Source organism: Columba livia, chromosome 5 (assembly GCF_036013475.1).
Source record: "Columba livia isolate bColLiv1 breed racing homer chromosome 5, bColLiv1.pat.W.v2, whole genome shotgun sequence".
Classification (NCBI taxonomy): domain Eukaryota; kingdom Metazoa; phylum Chordata; class Aves; order Columbiformes; family Columbidae; genus Columba; species Columba livia.
Genome location: NC_088606.1, coordinates 3,348,146 through 3,372,166, shown reverse-complemented (window position 1 = coordinate 3,372,166; position 24,021 = coordinate 3,348,146). Strand labels below are relative to the sequence as shown.

General features: G+C 42.6%; 2 protein-coding genes across 9 annotated transcripts in view; one reads left to right on the top strand and one right to left on the bottom strand.

The window, feature by feature from the left end:
- EXOC5 (exocyst complex component 5) overlaps window positions 1–9,639 on the bottom strand; it is a 26,046-nt gene extending 16,407 nt beyond the window's left edge. For both annotated transcript variants that reach the window (XM_065063096.1, XM_005504145.3), the window contains exons 1-4: window positions 9,466–9,639; window positions 5,358–5,449; window positions 1,291–1,438; window positions 702–896 (exon numbers count right to left, since the gene is read on the bottom strand). In XM_065063096.1, the coding sequence (XP_064919168.1) occupies window positions 702–896; window positions 1,291–1,438; window positions 5,358–5,449; window positions 9,466–9,492 (462 nt within the window). In that variant the 5' untranslated portion in view covers window positions 9,493–9,639. The remainder of the gene's footprint in view (window positions 1–701; window positions 897–1,290; window positions 1,439–5,357; window positions 5,450–9,465) is intronic.
- AP5M1 (adaptor related protein complex 5 subunit mu 1) lies at window positions 9,607–24,021 on the top strand. Of its 7 annotated transcripts, XM_065063101.1 has the most exons (11): window positions 9,607–9,741; window positions 11,650–11,783; window positions 15,677–15,897; window positions 16,330–16,477; window positions 17,222–17,307; window positions 17,770–17,866; window positions 19,346–19,406; window positions 20,831–20,936; window positions 21,059–21,204; window positions 22,228–22,381; window positions 23,358–24,021. In XM_065063101.1, exons 5-8 carry the CDS (start codon window positions 17,257–17,259, stop codon window positions 20,892–20,894), a joined length of 273 nt encoding a protein of 90 aa, XP_064919173.1. In that variant the 5' UTR covers window positions 9,607–9,741; window positions 11,650–11,783; window positions 15,677–15,897; window positions 16,330–16,477; window positions 17,222–17,256; the 3' UTR covers window positions 20,895–20,936; window positions 21,059–21,204; window positions 22,228–22,381; window positions 23,358–24,021. The 7 variants fall into 7 exon arrangements, 4 of the variants coding, with proteins under 4 accessions (XP_064919173.1, XP_064919172.1, XP_064919171.1 ...); XR_010472677.1 differs by having other exon boundaries at window positions 17,664–17,866; window positions 19,346–20,341; window positions 21,059–22,381; XM_065063100.1 differs by having other exon boundaries at window positions 21,059–22,381.

The window sequence follows — 24,021 nt, the reverse complement described above, 5'->3', positions numbered from 1 at the left end:
ACCCACAAAACAAAACAACAAAACAAAACAAACCCACAACACTTTACTGTTCTTTCAAACTGCAATGGGAAATATAATATGTGCCCTTTTGGTTGCAGCTGAACACTTTTCCTTCAAAATATTTCTATTAGCCACACCACTCAGGTCACGTTTGCTTTATGAACATACTCTCGAAGCAGAAGAAAAACAAAATGCTTTCACGTTTCTTTGAAGTTTCCCTGCCTGGTTCCTCTAAATTCAGAGGGTGGAGACATAACCACAGGACTACACAAAGCCCAAAGGCATGCTGTGACAAAAAGGTATCCAAGGCCAGTGGACTGACCCAACAGAGTGAAGTTTCACAAAGAAGTTGTATTCAGAAACGTTCTGCATTACAGGGTGGATCGGAGGCAAGGGGTTCAAAGGAAAAAGGCAGATATTGTATGTACTCTAAAGTTTCCTTCCCAGCATTTCTCAAATCTCCGATAATTTCATAAAATTAAAAATGCCAACATTGCCACACTAAGCATCATGGAGTACAAATGCTTTATCAGCGATCTGCAGCCTAGTGTTGTTAATTTCCATTTCAGAACAATGAAACTTTAACAAGTCAGCCACTCACTGGTTTGAAGCCTGACCATGGTAAGTCATGGTAGCAGCTTGTAATTAGGGCAGTACTGCTTCTTGCTTTGAACTGCTTTCATCCCGCTGACAGCTCTTACCTTTTCAGAGTTTGTAAAAACATCAGACTTCAGCTCTCCATCCAGAAACTCATTAAAGTATTTCATCAGCTTCTGAGCCTCTACAGCCCGTTGCCGTGGCGTGTTTACCCCCTCCAGTTGGTCACCAAGGTGACAGACCTTAGTTGCTACATAGCTGATGTGCTCATCTAGTTCTTGGAAATGTTGGAAGGCAACCTGGGAGAACAGAGACACAGAACTCACGATTTCCATTTACTGTGCTCTAGGAAACACCAGAGTTACTTCAGTAAAAAGCACGACGAATGCAGGCACCAGCTTTCCGGGTGCTGTACCTCAGAACTACAGAACTACTCAGAACTGCTAATTAAGTATATGCAACTGCTTAAGGTTTAGTGTCTTCCTTTTAACTATTGTGAAGAGTTTCAGAACAGCTACCGCTCGTTAACGGAACATGTAGATAAGCCCCTTTTGACAGGGGAAACTGTTTTCCATCAAACTCTCTTTATTTTTATCTGGAACAGTAGCACCCTGTACCAAGAAATGTGAATAGACCATGTAATGCTTTTAAAACTTGCACAGCTTAGCACTGACTATAGTCTTTAGATTTTACCTGGTTGCTTTTCTGCAGCTCTTGTACTTTCTTGGCAAATTCCTTGGCTTCCTTCTGGCATTGCTGTTCTAGTTTCTCCACCTTCCTCTGAATCCTTTCATCCATTACCTGTAATTCTTGGATATGATTTACAAATTCTTCCAATAATCTGATTTAAAATAAAATACAGTAAAGCAGACTTTAGTTTGAAATACATTGTCTTCTGCAGAGAGCTTAAAAAAACCTCAAAGAAAAAAAGAACTTGCCTATGAGGCTCATGTCTAACTTACAAATGCTATTTTGTTTTAAACTACATCACCCTAGTTGTGCAGAACTCTATGCCTACATAAAAACTATATGACCATATACATGGTATGCTGGGGGCAGGGGAAAACCTAAATACTAATTACTCAAGAATGTGCCTCTACCACAAGCACAAAAATCCCTATACACCCACCTTTCCTAAATAAGTCTCAACAGGGCAAAGAGAACCGAGGCCACTACATCCCTGCAATGCAAAGGCTATAACAGGAAAATATTTTCCACTGTCCTGTAGATGTTCCTGTAAACTTATAAATCAGCATCCCATTAATAGGCAATGAATACAATCAGGTAGTCTCATAATGTTGCTTTGGTTATAACCACGTTGTTTCCTGACTTCACTTCTTCCTGTAACATAAGCCACGTTAAGGTTTTTTCCTGTCCTTTCCCATCACTTTGATTTTTCTTTCACGCTCACATTTTACCCTTTGGGACAAACACAGTAAGTACATTAGAATGCTTTCTTAAATTTCCTCGATTGTTTTCCATTCCACTCCCAAAATCTCTCTCTTTCTCATTCATGTTTTTGTCCATTCTGTCCCATTCCAGTCATCTATTCAGCTTATACTTTTCTAAACATCCCAGTCACTGATGTTCAGGGAACGGATTATTCCCACATCCTCCATGGCGATAAAACTCATGCCAATAACTGAAAACATATGAAAGATCTGAGAACTCTGCTGTCCAGGTTTAATGTCAAAGGACAGAATATGGGAATCCCTTCTAGGGAGCTATTTCTAGACCGCTCAGGAATCTGCATTTTCACATATAATCTGTTCAGAAGGTATACGGGGAACGTGAAGCCCTTCCCACCTCTACATTTATACAATCCTAAAATTACATTTGGCCCTCTGGACGCAACCACCAGGCTGATGTGTCCCCCATGAAAGTGAGTTTGACACCCCCGATCTAGAGCTTTCTCCAAGCAATACCTAAATGATACTAATGCGATTCTCTTTAATTGCATGGAGGATCACTGAATTTCAGTTTTAACTTCTGCTGCTAAAATGACCAGCTTTCCCTGCTGCTTGGAGCACATCAACCACCTTTTCCTCACTGTATTGGTCTAAAAACCTATTTCAAGTAGTATCTTTACAACAGTAACTGACTTAAAGGCACAACTTAAAGACAACTGCATCAGGGCAGATGTTTATAACTTCTTTCCTCTAGTTCCTGCTCACCAGAAGCCCAAGAGTAAGCACATTACATTAGATTCCACAGAAGACCACAAGGAACAGACTTTAGTTTAAAGAAGTATTTTTAAAATAAAATGCAAACAATAGTAAGTGTCATAAAGTATACTTTCAAACAAAAGCCTAGGGAAGTTCAGATAGTTTCTATGCATTTTATCAAGTTGATTCAGTTCAGTTTACGGTTTGTGTTTTAAAGAGGCATCGTGCCCACTCGGCACTTCCCATAGTATTCAATAGAGTGAGAAAGGAAAGAATGCTCAAGTAGAAGAGGTAGCTCTTAGTCAGGTCTCTTGGAACAGAAATAAAGAATCCAACATTCTACCAAAAAAAAGCATCACCTTCTAAAAACAAAAAAGAAAAAGCATACACCAAAAGGTCCATTACTTTTTGATATTAATCTTGGCTCCCTACCCAATACTACAAGATCTCACAAGAAAAATATTTACAGTTGCAGGATCCTCCCACTTGTCTTGAAAAAAAATACCAAAGTGCATCACAGAAGTTAACACAAGCAAACCAGCAGAAATATAGAAAATAAGTTAAACTGAGTTGGTATTGGTACAAACCACTAACTAAAGTATATAATGTAGAGTAAGAGCTACAGGAAGCAATGTGTATTTCCAGGCTTCTTGTTGCTTAAATCACGTGTAAAGCTCTGCATAGGATACAGGCCTCAGACTGAATGTCAAGGGCTCAGCATCTTGCTAGAACTTCAACAATATCTTCCCCTCTTGTTGCTCACCCTAAAGAGCCAGACAGCTCCAGAAGGAATATCCTTTGACCACGATAATGAAGCTTTTTCATATTTGATTTGAATAACAACAGCTCATCTACGAAGTCAGTAACTCCTAAACTTCTCGAGAGTTCTAGCTCAGGTTACTACAAACAATCTCAATCTGGAACAAGATTATATGGACAAGCAGTCAATAAGAAACAGCTGTTGCACTTTGAATTTATACCATCATAATCTAAATTAACATTCAGGTATCTAAACTTCTTGTTGACTCTGCTAGCTCAACAGCATTCCAATATCTATAACAGGAAGAAGGTCAAGCTCATCTCCCTAAATTTTAATCACATGAAAAATGAAAACACTTGAGTTAATTACATCCCTAGAAAGACTATCAATAATCGTACAAAAGCTACAAAGTAGCACCATTTGGAGAGTCACTCCTTTCAAAACAAAAGAAGATCCAGAGGTCTGGAGAACAGAAGCTTTAGGTGTTGAAAACCACCGTTTAAAACGGTGCATCTGAGTTACCAAAGCACCACCCGCTGCTGGCCTGGTAACCACAGAGCTGGCAGCTTAGGCTGAGGTTGAGCTTAGGCTGAGCAAAACCAAGCCAGCAAAAAAGTGCAGGACAAACGGGTCCTGCACCACCTCCTCCCTGCCTGCTTCCCCTACCCTATGCTTGCTCCTTTCTATACCTACATTCCTTCTCACCACCTACTCAGAGAGACACAACCTCTTTCCTTTGCACCTGCTCCCAGGCTCTTCCAGTCCCCCCAAATTGCTAATCCAACTTTGCGAGGGCGAAAACTCATGGACACCACACAATCCAATATGAATTCAAGCGAAGCCGTTTATTACAGAAACAAGCCTCCTTATATACGCAGTTCTTTCTTGATCATGCGTCCACGCTCCAAGCATGCATTAGCTGATTGGATATTGTCCATGTTCACGAGCTGTCCACGTGCTCAAGTCTCACTGCTAATAGGTCTCGTTAATTTACATCTTGTTGAGGCCCTGTTATTATAGAATTGCCTCACTCCCAAAGCAGGTGGTGTTTTTCAGCCTTCGTGCTGGCCTTGAGATTCCTTTGGCTAGTTCAGAAATAAATCTCCATCTAATAGAAACCCATCCACACAACAACCTCAAGAAAATCCCTCAAATCTCCCATACAACTTGGAAAAAAAAGAGATTATTTCTTCCTCATCAGGTTAGTTTTCTGACATTTTAGTGAGTTAGATTAGCTTGTCATGGGATCACATGCCTAGAGCTTACTCAAGGTGAGCCACCACAGTGTGTAGCTAAGAGCAAAAGGGGCACAAGCCCATCTCCATTGGGCAGCAGACTTTGGTTCAGACTATACAAATTCAGTTTAAAATCATCTAAGTCAACATTGCCATGTTCCTGCCTTTCTTCCCATCCTATTTGTTTGTGCCTTTTATTTGAGCCAGGACTGTAAGCCACTGGGTCTTAAAACAAGCCAGCTCAGGAATCTAAACTAGCAAGAAACTCATTAAATTGACTTAACTATCATAGCACTGAAGCCTCATATTATGCTTTAATCCAGCAACTCCAGTGCTTTGAAACATTCATGTCTGACAAAGACAAGTAACGTCAATTCTCCTTCATTCAAAAGGTCTAAATTGGAAAGTGACTTTCCCTGCTCTTGTTACTGAATAATTGGTTCTGAATAATTGGCTCATGGTCACAAATTCTAGCAATTCTCCCAAATGAAACCTCCTTGGACACACACCAATGCTACACACAGGCTTTTTGTTACATGTGTAATAAAACAGTACAATTAGAGTTACATTCACTTTGACCATTATGCGATTTCATTTTACCTTTTCGGATCAAAAGCTTCTCCACCTCTGGAACCTCCTCCAGGTGTTCTCCATGCCAGGCGTTCAATGTATTCATCTGCCACAAAAGGCTCCTGGCCACAGAATAAAAACTCTTTACAATGTGCCACAGCAGGTCAGTCCTTAAGCAGCTGCTTACACATCATTTTGAAAGCATTCGGAAGCTTTACCACAATCGAGAGCAAGTACAAGTGTTGACAATTACCCCGTCACCTCTTATGTTTATGTATTTAATATAGAGAACTTTGTTCCTAATGTGGTGGGTTTGAACATCTAGTCTTGAGATTGCCAAACAAGTAACAAACAAATTGCTGCAGGTCTCTGAAGAGCTGGCTCTAAATTAGCCGTCCTTATTTCCAGGTGACCTTACACTTGTGATTACAAAGTGTCCCAACCGTGCAGCAGCTACACTGATGTGAGATATTCCATCGTGAATCACACAGGAGAACTGATCTGCCTAAAAAATTGTACCACAAATTAAGTTTTCCTTGCTGTTGCTCAAATCTCTGATGAAGTTGACAACACGGCATCACAAGCAGAACTGACCGAGGCAGCAAAAACAGTGCGAGATTGGCACTGGACACTATGCAACATCAAACCGCAGCTGTAGAAACAAAGCAGATAAAAAGGAAAAAGAACCCACCAAAACAAGCGTAAAAACAGATGATGGACCTGACTTTCCCAAGAAAGAAAAACAAGGCATGAGTAATGCTAAAAAACACAAGGTTACTGAAGTTTCATAATATTTGCTGGATCTTCCATAAATATACTGCACAATGGTAAACAGTTAAGATGATTTTTCCACCCTACAGTGTTTTCTGAAGGCTCATAATAAAGCCAAGAACTCCTATTTTATTTGGCCTACTATTTAAGCCAGCTCAAACATTTCTTCATATAGTTAATATTAAATACCCCAAACACAGTCCACCACCTATCCTTTAAAAAAGAACAATTTATCATTTCAGTTTCATTGGTAAAGGATACACAAAGTATTCTCCCAGCCACCAGGATTTCATGGAAAACTTTACAACTTCATGTAGCAATGGTTGTAACTGTGAAACATCACCTGACACAGAGCTGGGAACAGCTCTGGTTAACAGTGGCATTTACCACAACTCATCTGTGATCACGAAACATGAACGTGCCACCAGTGATTTTGATAAAGCTTGGTTTAAAAAAATTAAAGTAATCAAAAATAAACAGACCTCCACAGGTATCAAATCTGTTCTTGTATCAATAGGTCTAAGACCTTCCCAGAAGTAACAGGGAGGGGAAAACCAGCATTATGGTGTTAATCACTAGAAACAAGGGTTGGAAAGAAAATATTGCCAGTTGAAGATTTGTCATTCCTCAAAAACATATTATGCCCTATTGAGTCAGGTCCGGCTATTAAACAGAAATATAAAAGTTTCTTAAATATACTTTGCAACATGCCGAATCCTGCTAGACAGGACAGAAGTTTCACCCTTTCAAGAGATGACCCAGTCACTCCTCATTCAAAAACTGACCAGAGTAACTGTGTTTTGCTCACCCTCCATCGTTAAACTTGAAAAATAACTGGATGATACCGCTTACAAACAAACTCTACAAGTCACTCATCTCTAACCCACTTCTTCCTGATACACAACGTTAAGTTTCCTTTACAGGAATCCTTTCCAATAAAAGTCACAATGCATTGTTGTCGTATCAAGTGTAAATTCTCTCCTTATCTCACCTTTACATCTAAATATTTGGGAACAAGCCATTCAATACAGTAATATTCCTTTCAGGGGAGCCCTCCAGCTTCCCAATCGCCTTATGGCTCTTCTCAGCATTTCTCCTGTTCTCTGTTATTTGAGAAATATTAACTGTGGGGATACTATTATATGTAGAATACTGACCAACAGAGGGGAAAAAAAAGAGCTTTTTCTTCCACATTTTCACAAAGGGTGTGCTAAAAATAACCCACTTGATTTATAAAGAACAAATTAAGTTCAACAGTGTCTTTTAAGACCTGACTTCCCACATTCCACTGCAAATCCAAAACCTTTTAGTTTTGTTTGTATATCTAATCTTCCCTATACATTTGCTATTTTAATGCCATCTTGATAATAGGGTTACCTATAGCTGACCACCTAATTCCTATTTTAAGTCTCCTATCCAGTTCTGCAGAAAATGCTGGAAATCAGCTATTACAAATGTCATTTGCAAGTCCTTTGCCTGTTATCAGATGAGCCCCAACAGTCAATTTCTTCACAGCTTTGAACTTCCCTCTAGCTGTAGATGAATTAATGGGATACCATCCATTCAGCCAATACTACCGATTCAATAAGAGATATGCCTGAAGTGGGTGATAACCTGGTTTGATCTGGTCTGTATAAATGAAACTAAACTAGACCGAGCCACATTAAAATCCAGTTTGGAAGCAATTGTTAAATTACACAAAGGAGAATCGAGTCCATCTTGGGTTCATTTTCAGCACAGATCCTTCTACACAACATCACAAAACTACACTGAAAATGACTTTCAAATACACTTTCATGTGAGCATTTCAGGCAAACACTACCCTCAGTAGGCAGCTCAGGCTTAATCCCATAATTAGAACATGTTTTCACGTTCTAACCCTCCATGGCAGTGACTTCAAACTAACAGAGTAGGCAACGTTAATTTAGTGAATAGCAACAAAACCTCTCTTGCTTTGGGGTGAAAGAGGAGAGAAAGAAATATTGGTTTCCATATTGGAAAACATAATTCTAAGCCCCATCTCTGGGTAAAGGTCTCACCTACTTTGCAATTACATGTTTATTGCTGTTGCAAAATGGAACAAACTGTTGCACGGCCCAAAGCAGCCCAAACATACGGTTTCATTTCCACATCCAAATTATCTCACATTCCACATCCCACAAAGAACAGAACTGCATTGTCATCATGTCGGGAAATCAACATAGCCCTAGGATGGCTAGAGAAGTGTAGAGAAGGCACAAAACCTGGCACCGAGCTACTTTGCATATAATATATTAGTCTTGCCATTTTTTTAAACCACGCAAGCCAAAAGACGCGAGTCATAAGACTCACGTGTTGTAACAGCGATTCATAAATAAAAGCACACACAATGCATTGATATAAACCACGGAGAAAGGATCTTCCAGAGAAACAGGAAGGCCTTTCCTGCAGGCTGGGCAAAGCGTGTCCCAGTGTGAACACACCAAATGAACAACCGGCTCCCGAGTGACTCAGAGAGCAAACACAGGGTACATAGCAACACCACATCCCCACGAACCGGCCAGTGGGGCAAACACTTTCTCTTAATCACAGGTCACATCATGAAAGCCTGTGGTCCACTCCAGGGGAAAAGAGTTTCCCAGACTCTTCCTAGAGAATCATTAAATCATTTTGGTTGGAAGAGACTCTTAAGATCATTGAGTCCAACCTAACTAGCACTAACCCATATCCTTAAGAGCTTCATCTCCATGTCTATTCAACCTCTCCAGGGATGGTCACTCCAGCACTGCCCTGGGCAGCCTGTTCCAATGCCCAACAGCCCTTTCCATGAAGAAATGTTTCCTAATATCCAGTCTATATTCCTTCCCTGCTCACGTGTGGCCCTGGTAAGTTATTAGGCTTTTTTGCACCTCTGTTCCATTGCAGCTCAAGGGAGGCCAAAGTTATTTCCTTATTTCAGAGACGCTGAAGCTGCACTGATGCACCAGGCGCTGAGGCCATCTGAGTATGTGCCTTGAGGAGAAAAGGAGCCACATTATCTGCTTGTCGGTGGGGACTGGCCTGGCATGTCACCCATCTGCTGCAGAGCCCCGGGGAAGGAGACCCAGGCATAAAATGGGCCGAAACCCCCCTGGCCCGAGGGAAGGAAGGGGCTGCAGCACTCCCGGGGCAGCTCCCCTCAGCTCCCCAGTTCCCTCAGGTCCCCCATTGCGCCGCTCGCCCCCCCACGCCCCCTCACCCTGGGCGGGAGGGCCCGTTTCCCTCCCTGCCTGAGCAGGAGCTCGTCCCGGGGCGGAGGATGAGGCCGCCGCATCCCCTCAGAGCGCCGGCCGGCCCCAAAACCGCCTCCACCCCCGGGCCCAGCGCGGTCCGCTCCGCCCGCACCCACCTCGAAGAGCTCGGCTGTGGTGGCCATGGCCACAGGGAGGGCAGCGAGGCTCCTCAGCGGCCCGCTACCACCTCCCCACCGCTGCCGCCCATTGTGTCCCGCCGCCCCGGCAGCAGCAGCAGCCGCTGCGGCGCCGCCTCCGCCCGCCGGAAATGGGCCTGCGCCGGGCGGCCGGGCCGGGGAGGGGCCGGCAGCTGCGCGCCGAGGCGGCCGCTGTCAGCGCCGGCACCGCCGCGGGGCTGCGGCTGCTCATGGCGGCGTCGGGCTCCTCCCCAGGTACCGGCGGGCGTGTGGAGACCGGGGGGGGACACCGGCCGGACTGGGTGCCCGCAGGAGCTCGGCGGGGCGTTGCGGCCGAGCTGGCGGCCGCTGCGTCTCCCCGCGGCCCGTCGGGAGCGTCTGGTCCCGGTTCAAGGGAGAGAGAGAGAAAAGCTCGCGGGTTTCGGGTCGGAGCCGCCGGTGTTTCCAGAGCGGCCGGGACCGCGAAACAAACAATAGTTTGATGTCTCATAAATCCCTTCGCTGCTCAGAGCAGCCCCGGCCGCTGGACATTTGTGAACCTGGTTTTGAAAATGTCTAGATTCAGATAACGTGCTTTTCACAGCCGCCTAAATCTGTTTTGGTTTTGTTTGGTTTTGGTTTATGTTTGTTTGCTTGTGTTTTTTGTTGTTTTGGTTTTTGTGTGTTTGTTTGGGTTTTGTTGCTTGTTTCTGTTTCGTGGGGTTGATTGGTTTATTTTTCTTTTCACTTTTGTTTGGTTGGTTCAGTTTTGTTTGTTTGGGGGTTTTTTGTTGTGGTTTTTTTCTCCTTCTGCATTTTGCACGACTCTCATTTCCTCTGATCCTATTTGATCTGGTCTGTATAAATGAAACTAAACCGGACCGAGCCCCATTAAAATCCAGTTTAGAAGCAATCGTTGTTAAAGATTTTACCGAGCTCTGGCTGTCCCTACGTGGCAAAGGACAAGGTGGGGATTATGAAGTGATTAGGCCAACAAAATGGGCAAAGTGGAAAAGCGTGTATTTTTCTTCTGTTTTGCTTATATTCTCTTCACGTTGTTCTGTACTTGAACTAAAAGGATAGTATTTTCAGGCTGAAATTTAACTTTCCATTTGGTTTTAATTTTTGCACAGAAGGACCTGTCTATAAGTAACTTCCCTTATACTGTCTCATAAATAGCGTATTTAGTAGAGTAGCAAAGCTGTAGTAGTAGCATGCTATAAGTAAAAAGCTGTTGTAATTGAATTTTATTTCAATTTTTGCATTCAAGGACAGTTTTTTTAAGTAGCGAAGCAAAGGAGGGATTGATTCAGAACTCTTAGAGAGTTTTACGTAGGCCGGCTGCTTTTGTTGGTCTGGTAAAGTTTGTCGCCGTTTCCATGCGTGATTTGGGTGGACTCAGTTCCAAAGAGCGAGAGGAAAAATAACTTGGGAGGTAGGAAAAGTAGTGAGACTGGCTAAAGAGACATGACCTACAGTCCTAGTCTGGATTCGGTAGAACGGAAAAGAGAACCGAGAAGGATTAACAAAAAAAAAGAGCAAGTAGGTTATCTTCCATCTTCAGGTGCAGACAGATCTCCACATTGGACATTCCTCTGATTGTTTTAGGATTAGTATTATAGTCCTTGTATTACCTACGAGACCAGAGATGAGGCCTCCCCTCTACAAACACAGAGAAAGAGAAAGCCTTGTCCCAAAAATCTGAGAGTGTAATCGCCATGGAGGAAAAGGGGGGGGGGTAGTGACAGGGATATGTGAAGTAACTTGTCACACAGTAAGTGGCAGGGACAAGGAGTAGCCCCTTTGAAAAGGGCAAACTCGACTTGATGCTTGAAGTGATTTCCAGACTTAGATCTTTCACGTTCCCAAAGGAAATAATAGGGCTGTGGAAACCCCAAGTTTATCCTCCTAACTGACCTTAAATTCAACAAAGCGCGCAGACAATATAAAGAATGCGGGATCGCATGGAAACTGTTGGTTTCGGGACTTACGCACTCAGCTGGAGATACGCGAGCCCTGATCTTTAACCTCGGAGAAGACATCTGGGACATCAAAGCATTCCCCTCTTTCTTTTTGAGCTGATCATAACTTAATTTGGGCAACAAGTACGGTGTCTCTGTTGAATCACCAAAGCTCATTCATCCCTGGAAACTGTCATCTTTCTAAGTTTTCATCATTTTCTAGAAGGGAATACTGAAGAACCGAGATCTGAAGGGCTAAATCATCATCTAATGATTCAGCTGGAGCTGGGGAGATCCAGCAGGAGGAGGAGAAGATTGCGGTGGTGTGGGAACAGCTTCAGCAAATGGAGCAGGCAGGTTGGTACATAAGTGAGACAAAACTAGACCGAAATATCACCCCTTCCTTTGTTTTGGGAACATTGAAAATAAGAGGTGCTCACCAAGGTTACATGTAGCCTCATATCAACAACCTTGCTCCTGAATTTTCAAGCTGCAAAACCACTCTCTTTGCTCTTCAAAATAGACGTGAGGCTGTAAAGAGGTGTTTTACTGTGGTCTCTATCCTGTTTGGGGATCTCGTGGCTCTGGCTTCTCTGTGCCTATGCTTGCTTTTTCCTTACTGAAAAAAAAATAAATAAATAAAATAAAAAAGCCCTAGATGCCTGATTAAGAATCAAAGAAAAAAAGCACAGTCGCTGCAAATAAGCCTGAGGAAACGAAGCTGCCTCCAGCAAGCGACTCTGCTACTCAGCTGCGAAAAGCTGGTGTAGGTGGGACTTAGAGGTAACGGGGTAAGAACCATGCAAGTGTTCAGGAGCAGACGGGGAGCGCTCCATATGGAGGTTAGAGATAAAACAAAGTGCCACGTTGCTGGCATTACAAGTTCCAAGGCAATTTAAGAAGCAGACTGTGGATGTGTCTTTAAAAAGAGACGCTCAGGGAGTCTGTAGTTCCAAGAAAGGATGAAAAACAATGCATTTGTGGAAGTAATAGTTTTTCTTTTCTCATTTATTAAAAGACAACTTTCCAGTTCCTCTTGATAGATTGAGGTTAGCTTGAGAAGAATTTCATCCCTCTCTCCTTTAAAAAATAATACCGCTTCAGAAGAAAAAAATCCCAGATGTAGCATTAACAGCTAGTATGATTTTTCTCAAACATTATCTCTAGGGAATTTGAAATTAAATATATACATTGGTGCAGCATAGCAGTTTTAAAATGTACAAAATTTGTGTCTCTGTGACATGATTACATCTTAAATACTCAAAAAAATATTGAAATGATTAAACAGTCATAAAAGCTTTAAGTCACATATATTGCACTTGCAGGGTGGAATCTGTTTCCTCCATTAAAACCAGCTCTTGCTGGAAAAAATTGACTGGTACACAGTAAAATATTTATAATATTGTAAAGTTTTTAGTTGAATTTGATTATGTGGGACATCAGTTTTCTTAAATGTCTGAAAAACTTGTCTGCAGTGTGATCTGGCCTCTTAGAAACATCTTGCTGTTGAAGTTTCCCTGCACCGGTGTGAATCGTCCTTGGGTTCATTGGTGCCATTTAAACACCCTTTACCTTCACGCAACAGGAAGGGTGGACAGACAGATTCACATTTTATTAAAAAAATGAGTGAATGGATTTGCTCAAAGTTGCCGGTAGAAATCCACCAGCTATAATGAATCTTAATTACATGTGAAATAGTTTTATTGACAATAACTTAGGTGCTGACCCTGTTGTTCTGTCCATCAGGATGCTGATGGATTCCGCTTGAACGAGGTTACTTTGAGGTCCAGGGGGGCTTTTGGGAGTAATTTGAATAGCTAAGAGAAACCCGTCCTTGATTGTATCAATATTCCAAAGACTTCTATAATGTTTTTGCATTCTCTGACAGCAAGCAAAGGAATTGAGTCTAGAAACTCTGCTGGTATGGTATTTTGGGTGGGAAAAGAGTCTCCTTCTCTGAGACATTCAAACCCACCTGGACACGACCCTGTGTGATCTGCTCTGGGGACCCCGCGTTAGCGGAGGGGTTGGACTGGATGATCTCCAGAGGTCCCTGCAAACCCAACACTCTGATCCTGTGAAAAGATGAGTAATGCTAAGATGTTCTTATTTCACAGAATCCCAGAATGTCAGGGGTTGGAAGGGACCTGGAAAGCTCATCCAGTGCAATCCCCCCATGGAGCAGGAACACCCAGATGAGGTTACACAGGAAGGTGTCCAGGCGGGTTGGAATGTCTGCACAGAAGGAGACTCCACAACCTCCCTGGGCAGCCTGGGCCAGGCTCTGCCACCCTCACCGGGAACAAGTTTCTTCTCATATTTAAAAGTGGAACCTCCTGTGTTCCAGTTTGTACCCATTGCCCCTTGTCCTATCATTGGCTGTCACCGAGAAGAGCCTGGCTCCATCCTCCTGACACTCACCCTTTATATATCTGTAAACATTAATGAGGTCACCCCTCAGTCTCCTCTTGTCCAGCTCCAGAGCCCCAGCTCCCTCAGCCTTTCCTCACACGGGAGATGCTCCACTCCCTCCATCATCTTCGTGGCTCTAAATGACACATGTCACAGGCGTTACCCAACCATTGAAATACACTCCGAGACTTTCAACAGGTCAACACATGCCTGGACCATTGGACAACGCCTTTCTTAAAGCCTTGCTTTTGGAACTGAGACTTAGAGATGACCATATTTTTGTGGAGCATCAATCATTCATCGGTTTATTCAGTTCAGGGCAAAGGAGGGGACCTCTGGCCCGTGCTTGCTTTTCAGAAGAGTGGTCTGATAAATGAGTGTCTTCCACTAACTGAGGAGCCCTTGCAGCCACGGCCTCCCCTCCTTACCATCAGTGGGCTCTTGCAAGGACCAGCTCTTCTCTTAGGCACTGTGGATGGCAGCTCTCCAATTTGGAAAAATGAAGCCGGATGTGAGAATAAGTGCAAAAAACTGTTACAATGACGTGTCAGCAGTGCTTTTTGTTTCTATTTTGATCTTCACTGTTTTTTCCTGGATCGTTCAAGCATTTTTTCAGTAACTATGGAACTTACATTTCCAGCAGTAGCTACGTTGCATGTATTTTCCCAAATTTTTCTTATTTTAAATGAAATAGGGAGAAATAATTTTGTAAAGCCTTGGCATATAGAGACTAAGAAGCAGTAGTGCTAACACCGAGTTTATCTCTAGCTAACTAATAAGCAATGTGTTAAATAATTACTAGAAATGTGATTTCTGAGTGAGTCTTCTATAAGTGTCTTCAAATGACCATTTTTAATTAATTTTCCTACCGAATGAAAGTTTAATCTTCTACCCTACTTTATTCTATTACGGCAACCTTTTGAATCCACAAATGCTGTTTGTTGGACCGATGTAAAAACTGTTGATACAGAATCTGGTGAAAGAATCTGGTTGTATAATTACTTTGAATTGGTTTGTATGTGACAGTGATTTTCATTGGTTAACACTGGAATTTGGGGCATACTGGCTGAATAGATAATTATGGAATACATTCATATTTGTGTTTTCTATAATTGGTGTATTTAGGATTCTTTGTCCTGGATTATGCACAGGAAGCACACTACATCATCACAGTGCACTGTATTTGTAACTGCCAGTGTTTTAAGAGGAAAAAGACCTAATAAAGTGGATCGCGGTAATTTAATCATTTGCAAGAGGTGGGATACTCATCTCGGAAGGAAACCAACCCAAGTGTTGCCCTTCCGAAGACGGGGTGACTTCCCACCAGCCATGATGGTCAAGATCATGGGGGTGAACAGGTTCCTGCCCACAGAGGAACACATTTCTAGCTTGACTTGTTGAGTGGATAACCTTATATTTGAAAAACAAAGCAGCCCAGGAGAAAGCTGACGTGGGACCACAGTGGCCATTAATAGTGCACTTCAATCCATTAAGCAGGTGTTCGAGAAGTCACTGAATTAATTAGACTATCACCAAGTGTGTTTATGTGACATTCATTACAGCGTAGCTGTACAGTAAGTTCGTGGCTTGCTTATCTGCTCTTTTCTTGCTGAAGAGTCCTTGGTAATTAAGAGGCGTTTAGCTAAGACAGCCTCACTAGCACTGCTGTGAGAAAGGCTGCAGAAATGGGGAAGGGACTTCGTTTTGGAAGTGTTTGTCAGTACTAATGTTTGAAAAATGTTAGTGTGATTTTTTTAACTCTTGTATTCCATTTTTTAACATCTAATTCTGACTTGAGAGGAAAATTCAAGAATATCTTCTTGACTTCATTTTTTCAGGTGTGACGTAGAGCAATCTGCACCAAACGCAGCCCAAAGCTTCAATGTCCTGACGAATGGTCCTCTGCTCCAAGATATCGTGGTCCATCGCTTCTGTTGACCCTGCCATGCTGATGTCCAGCAGTGCTGAGCCCCTGGATGATTCTGTGTATAACGGACTGTACAAGTTCCCTTTCATTCATCCTTCAGATTCGTTGAGCTTGCATTACTACACTTCCCAGGTAATAACATCCATGACCCATGTTATTTTCCAGTCTCCCACAGGAATAAAACCACCTGTGTTGTTGAACGTGTCTGAATGAGTCTCAATCTGATACAGGCGAGTAAAATGTTTTTTATATAATAAACTGCTTGGAAGGCACTTCAGGATTTGCGTCATCTGAGTCATCTTCAGGACAGGCCGGCACCTTTGACTGCTTGGCACAGCTGATCTTGCTTTAAATGAACTACTTAGATACCATAGTTAGACAAAATATATCCAGGCTGAGATATAAAGTGCATATACCACAAATCTACTTATCGCAAGCAGCCTGAAGAGTTTGGTACAGTCAACAATTAATATGTTTGTTATTTTTTAAAGTACTTTAGCAATTTAAGCAGTGTATAACTGATCTTATGATGATGGTGTTAATTCATCTTGAGAACGAATATAGTTTTTTCCAGGTTCCTGTTCCACCGATTTTGGGATGTTATCAACTCATCGAAGAGGACTCACAGTTAAAAACAATTAATTTAAAGCTTCATGAAAGCATGAAGAGTTCTTTTTGAGCAGTGTGAAGCTCGTATACCTTTTTTCAACAGGTAAGAATAAAGAAATCTTAAACAAATTTCTTCCATTTCTCTGTGATCTTCCTGAAATTAACAGAAGTGAATACAACAGATGATGCTCCATCAAAGTACTACCAGTAGACACGGACCTTGCATACGTCAGGCAGCCCCCTTGGAATTCTTGTAGTTTCCAGAATACAGAATCATACCAGAATATTTAGGAATGTTCTGAATGCTTGTGTTGTGCACCCTGTTCCCCTGTGGTATATTTTCATTGAAACCCTGCCACAGTCCTTCAGGTGGATTAAGTCCTGAGATCACTAACAACCCAGGGTTACCTGTTCCTTAAGACTGCTAATCCTAGCTACAGATCAGCTTAGCCAAAATATAGTTATTTAAAATTAAAACGATACTTTTCATTTAAGCCTCTCCGGCAACTGCGATGGCTATGCTGTCACATAATTGTCATCGAAATTTAAAGATGGGATGATACAAAGTTGATGATGCTGATCATAGCATTAGTAAAACACTATCAGTGAACTAAAGACAGTAAAATATCAACAGCTCTTTTTATGATTACTAGGTTGAGACCATGGCGATTTCCTCCTGCTCTGTAATTTCTTTCCACAAATTAGCGGTGTGCTCAGATAAGTGTGGTTTGTCTGTATGCGCATAAATAACGTCTTTCAGAGTTTTGTTGCATTAACAAAATGGGCGTTAACAAATACTGAATGATACTAATTCCAGTGGTTTTCTTTCTCCTCTGTTATACTGCAGGGGCCCAATCGCTTAATTAGAGTCCCAAGTTAGCTATGGCCAACTGGATTTGTCATGAGAGAAGAGCCTACTGGTTTGGATCGTTGGTAAGCAGTATACCCCATGTGTTCTTAATTCCTCCCCAGTCAGTTTTGTGTAGTGTAGGCACAGCTGTAGAATTTCTTACAGATGTTGTTTCTGGCTTTAGGACAGAAGTTCCCTAAATCTTTGGAAGTTTCTATAACTGTGTCTTTTGGCACTGTGGGCAAATAGCACCCAACTGGTTATGTTTGCACTGGGAACACTGCTTATGTAAAAGTAAGTCGCAGGCTGTGAAAAGAGGCCTTAGTAGTAATTTTTTTAATTATCATAAATGGCCTATGAAAATATGTTGATTTTAGGTCAGACATAATTGGTAACCTCTTTGTGCTGAGCATGGAATCTTCTGTTTTCTTGCTTACAGGATTTGACGTCCTGTCATTTTGGGGTACTCTTGTGCACCAAGAGCATGTAACACGGATTGCCAGTATGATAATATGCATCTGGTCATGTTTTCCTTCTTTCTGTAGCTGTATTTTAGGATCCCAGATTCCACACTTACTGGATGTTATGTAGACCAATATTCTATTCAGATCTTCGCACCAGGAAAACCCAAAATTACTGCATGTGAGTTGCTCAAAATGTCATTTATTTAACTGGAACTGCGTATTGAAGTTATGAATCCCAGAATGTCAGGGGTTGGAAGGGACCTGGAAAGCTCATCCAGTGCAATCCCCCCATGGAGCAGGAACACCCAGATGAGGTTACACAGGAAGGTGTCCAGGCGGGTTGGAATGTCTGCAGAGAAGGAGACTCCACAACCTCCCTGGGCAGCCTGGGCCAGGCTCTGCCACCCTCACTGGGAAGAAGTTTCTTCTCAAATTTAAGTGGAACCTCTTGTGTTCCAGTTTGAACCCATTGCCCCTTGTCCTATCATTGTTTGTCACCGAGAAGAGCCTGGCTCCATCCTCCTGACACTCACCATCTACATATTGATCACCATGAATGAGGTCACCCCTCAGTCTCATCAAGCTCCAGAGCCCCAGCTCCCTCAGCCTTTCCTCACACAGGAGATGCTCCACTCCCTTCATCACCTTCATTGCCCCATCCTGAACTGGATGTCAATGCCTAAAATTAAGTAGTTAAAGTTGGACAAAGGTTTACTTGTTCCAGGTTTGCTTGGCACATCCCAGAAATTTTGTTTTCTGCTTCATATTTTTTTCTTGTGATGCTTAATGCATCCCTGGAGTAGGGGCTGGCATCTCCCTTTCAGATGAAAGCTCAGGCTCTCTCCCCTTCACCCTGTGGTGTTTTACTGTGCTCTGCATGACAGAAGTTTTACTGGGGGGACAGAGAATCTCTCTCCATGGTCTGGCCTCTTGGTCAGGATGCTTTTGTCAGAGATATGATACGTGGATTGGAAGTAGCCAGGTACAGAACCAGCTCCTGCATGTGAGGTCAGTGTCGTGACACCAGCATCCCTTGGTGGATGTGGCACTACGTAAAATCCATGGAGCCGAAACCAAATCTGCTTATTCTTGACCTACCACATGCCTGCTTCCAAGTCTGTGCCAAAAATACGCAAACTGGGAACACAATAGGCACTCATTAAATCTGAGCAGCGCTGCCTAATGGAACCATTTTGTCATTTGTTGCTGTCTATCTATTGCAACTTCTGTCAGTCACGCCAACAGAAGTCTGTAAAAGCCTTTCGAAAACTGTCATCTACACTTAATTTTGCAACAGGTCACACTCAGTCCTAAATTGTAACACAAAAATCAACATGTTCATACTGTATGTTTAACATCGAGTATGCAATTTATATTCATTGAACAAAATCCAAGCCACTCACCTGCCTTTGACTTAACCTCTGTTTGAATTTTAAGCTCATGACTGATACATTGGTAAAGGTAATTGAAGCTGAGATTTTAAATTTCTCATTATCAGAAACGATTTTCAAATAATAATAAGAGTCTTAGAGTTTAAAGAGGCCATTATACCTTTTCTGTAAACTGGTATGGATGGATTAGTAGTCTCTTCACTTGGATGAAGGAATGTCTGATTATAAGCACCTTGTAATGCTTATTTTTCTTGCTTGTTTTTCAGCCCTGGAACTAATTTCTTCTGATTACTCCATCTGGAATTCCAAAGCACCAGCACCTATGGTGTACAAAGCCTTATTTGACTCATTTGCTTGTGAATTATTTTTATATTTAAACAAAACGGACAGCTAATGAGAGTAACTTCATGATACAGTGAAAATAAATATCCTCCAGCACTTGTAGTTTGCATGTTTGCTTAACAATTTTTTTGAGGAAAAACAAAAGAAGTCACTTCTCTTAAAAATATTAGTTGGCTTTAAATTGCTTAGTTGTGGATAACAGCTGAGAGAAGACAATTTGAAATGTACTTGCTGTGGCTATTTTTACTTTCCCTTCTAACATTAACTGGTACAAAATAAGCAGGCAGTGGTACAGATGTGTCATGAGGTCACAAGAATCTGATTAGACCCCAGATTAATAGGACAGTTAAGAGCAAGACCTGCTATTTTCACAAGATAGTTACAGAATACATATGAGTCAATAATGTACAGGATTTGGGGGGGGCGGGGGGAGTATGGCATGAGCAGCGCTTCTAAAAGGGGAGATAATAGAGGGGTTTTTATTGCCTTTGTCAGTGATGAGTTCCCTTTCATACAAGCCAGCGAACTGCATTGCTCTGAAACCCAGAAATAGTGATGATCCAGAGGTGTGAAGCTGGTTTTATCAAATCACAGGCCTAGCTCTGAGCAGGTCAAACCAGCTAAGTTTGCTGAAGGTTCCAGAACAACATCGCCAAGCCATTTTCCCTGGAAAAAAAACAGGCATAAAAGAAAAGGACTCAGTTTACGGAGGCTGACCTCTGATTTTGAGAAGAGAATCGGTATCTGCAGGAACAGAGGAAATTCACATTAAAAAAGTTATCAGGAATTGAGCAAATTGTGAAAGGCTGGTGAAAAACATGAAAGAACCTGAAGAGCAGCACAAAAGAAGAATGCCGTCTAATAACCGAGTGTGCCAGCTGCTCCAATACCTCTTGTTTAACTGTATGATAAGTGATTATGTAAGGAGGAAAGTTTTAAGCTATAATTTAAAAAATGCTTAGATTGAGATAGTAATCTAACAGGTTGGCTAAATGTTCTAAAGGGTGGGTTAATTAACGTGAAACATGTCATTCAGCTGAACCTATAAAACAGAGCTATGCTCTGACTCATTTCACACAGGTGATGTGTCCATTTTAATTAGCAAAAGGTGAATTGATTTTTTTCCCCAGAATCCAGCCCGTACCTGTTACAGTCAGTGTGTCTGGTCACCACGATGTGAGTGGGGAGAGGGGATCTCTCTGTTGGAAGGGTTTAGATCACATTCTGTTTGTCAAGATCTTGGGGTGGGTGATGTTTCTCTTCTAGCGCTGAGCAGTTTTCTATAACTTCATGCCATCCATCACCTGTTTTGATTTATTAGAAGGGTTTGCTCCATAAAACTCTGTTTATACCATTTCCCCAAATATAAGGCCTACCCGGAAAATAAGCCCTACCATTATTTTTTTCAGGATTTTTGAGGATGCTCGAAATATAAGCCCTACTCCAAAAATAAGCCCTAGTCACAGTTCATAAAGTCAATTGAAATAGCATCCAGTCAGCTATACATGTAAAAAAGTAAGCATCTTTTGGAGCCAAAAATTAATATAAGACCCTGTCGTATGCAGCATGGAAAGCATCCATGAACGAGTCAGGCAGCGAAACATGAGGTTAAATTGGCACGTGTCTTATTCCAACAGGTTTGTGCAACAACTCTGGTTATTGGACAAGGTTGTTGGATCAGTTGGTGGTGAAACAGATGAAGCCTTTCTCTTGACCTGATGGCTACGCTTGGCTTTTGGGAAGAGCCCATTCTCATGGATGTTTCATAAGGCTTAGTAAGCTGGTAAGCTAGTAAAGTGAGCTTAGTAGTGAACTTAGTAAGCTTAGTAAGTACATTGTAGCAACTCAGGTCTGTCACAACTGAGGTACCTTTAGGTGAGACCTGAAGAACACAAGGCAGGGAGAGAAATGAGTGATGGGTCTGGAGTTCAAGGAGTTAAAAATGATTGAACCCTTCTGTGTATCCCTTGTAGTTCCCCGGACAATTCCGCTGTTTCTCTACACGCTCTGAGCATTTTCCCTGTTTTAAAAGGGAGACAAAACCACAATTAAATCGAGAGAAGATTGAGAGCTCACATGAACCTGAGGACTCTGTGGCAGAGGTGGCATCTAACAGCTGGCTGGGCTCTGAACGTGATGAAGCCCTGTGTCACTGGTATTCTTTAGCTCTTTAAAAAAAATCAAGTTTTCTGAAGATAATACAACAGATACTTAAAAATAATCTGTGTTAAATGGAAAAAAAAATAACAATATACTCTTTTGGTCCAAGAGCATTTGCTGCTTGAAGTGCTTATATTTATAATTGTGTCACAAGTATCGACTCTATGAGATCTACGCTGATTGCACAAAGGCTTTCAAAAGAGGTGGCCAAAGAGTTCTCCAGACTTAGTATTGCATTTTAGAGGCCTAGAAGAAAACTAACGTCCAAACCCTTGAGAAGAACAAACAGGACTTAATACTGGCTTGTCAACTCAACTTTTTTCCCAAATAAAATAATGGGTATAAATAAGACGTTAGAATAGAGCTCACTTCATTGATAAAATGAACTTGTTTTATTTCATTAAAATTTTGGGGTAATGACATGAATTTAAAGCAAATATGTACTGTCAAACTTTTTAGATGAGACTGTACGTTAAATTGGCAAAGAGAACTGATGTAACAGACCTCTAAAATTCAAATAATCCAAAGCCCATGTATAACCCATTAAACAAGGAACACTGTTGGCATCTCCAAATGCAGTGGCAATGGAGAACCACCATCAAACACGTTTTGGAGCCTGACTGTGTTATTTAACTCTTTCTGGAAGGTGTAGAAGGAAACGGAGAATTTGCGTTGATGATGGTGCAGTGGCTGAGAAGCAGCAGTTACTGAAGGTGCTGAAGGCCTCTTCAAACCCTGATGGTTTGGATGTCTCAGAAAAAAACAGCTTTTAATGAATTCCAGCACAAGCAGGTGCAAAGGTGTGGATCTGAGAACAGGTGCTATTGGGACAGGGTGAGAGAAAATGGGGGTCAGGGAGTGTCAAAGAGATTTAAAGTGGGCAGAATAACCAGCTGAATGCACAAGAAGGAAAAATGCAGGATGAATACCTGGCACTGGTGAGATGCTCACAACCCGCATGGCTCCATTTCTAGAAAAACATCCAGACTCTGAAGCTTCTGAGACCTCCAGAGCTTCTCATCAAAAATTTCCCTTGTTCTTCACCCCCGCTCCCTTGCTACCCTGGTGTGTCCTGCCTCTCCTTCAACATGGTCCATCCAAAGGGTTGTACTGAGGTGCCATGGTGAGGAGAGGGATCTCCTCTGGTCCACGTGAACTCAGATCTCCTCAGATGTCGCATGAACTTAGGAGAGGGATAGTTAGTAGGTCAAGAGAGGTTCTTCTTCCCCTCTTCTCTGCCCTGGTGAGACCACAGCTGGAATATTGTGTCCAGCTGTGGCCCCTCAGTTCCAGCAGGACAGGGAACTGCTGGAGAGAGTCCAGCGCAGCCACCAAGATGCTGAAGGGAGTGGAGCATCTCCCGTGTGAGGAAAGGCTGAGGGAGCTGGGGCTCTGGAGCTGGACAAGAGGAGACTGAGGGGGGACTCATTCCTGGGGATCAATATGGAAAGGGGGAGTGTCAGGAGGATGGAGCCAGGCTCTTCTGGTGACAACCAGTGGTAGGACAAGGGGCAGTGGGTACAAACTGGAACACAGGAGGTTCCACTTAAAGATGAGGAGAAACTCCTTCCTGGTGAGGGTGGCAGAGCCTGGCCCAGGCTGCCCAGGGAGGTTGTGGAGTCTCCTTCTGTGCAGACATTCCAACCCGCCTGGACACCTTCCTGTGTAACCTCATCTGGGTGTTCCTGCTCCATGGGGGGATTGCACTGGATGAGCTTTCCAGGGCCCTTCCAGTCCCTGACATTCTGGGATTCTGGGATTCTGTGATCTCCTCAGGTGCCACGTGAAATTACAGGGATCTCCTTCAGTGTCACAGGAACTTAGGAGAGGGATCTCCTCAGGTGTCATGTGAACTCCCTCTCTAAATCCTGAATCATACCAGAAGCAAGATGGGACCAGGAAGCCCACCATCCCTCAGCTGGTAACCACCACTGGAGAGCATCTTCCCAGGCCCCCTGGGGAAGGTCATCCCACCACAGTCACCTCCGCCATATCTCTTGAGCTTGCCAGTCATACTGAGAGACAGTGTCCAGGTGTGAGACAGCAAGTGCCACCCCCAGATTCACAGTGTCTGTTCCTCTCACCGCAGAAGGGAATTAGTTCACCTAACATGGTTCGATGTTGTCAAATCTGTGATGGCTGTTACATATCGCTGCCCAGCAATTTGATGCTTTTCTTGTTTTCTGGAAACTCTTCCCTCCTACCAGGTTCCCCAGGTAGTTGGTGACAGCACCAAGATGTATCCACCAGTTCCTCAAGTACTTTGGGGCAAATCTGTTACTTCAGCTAATTTGTAAGCAACTACTTCTTGTGCATAACCTAGACTTCCCTTCTCTGCATTTTTATCCTGTTTTACCAGTGTTAACTCCTTTGGCCATTTATTAATGAGTTGAACATTGAAACAACAATGCATTAAACACTTAACAGCAGTTTTCCTGTA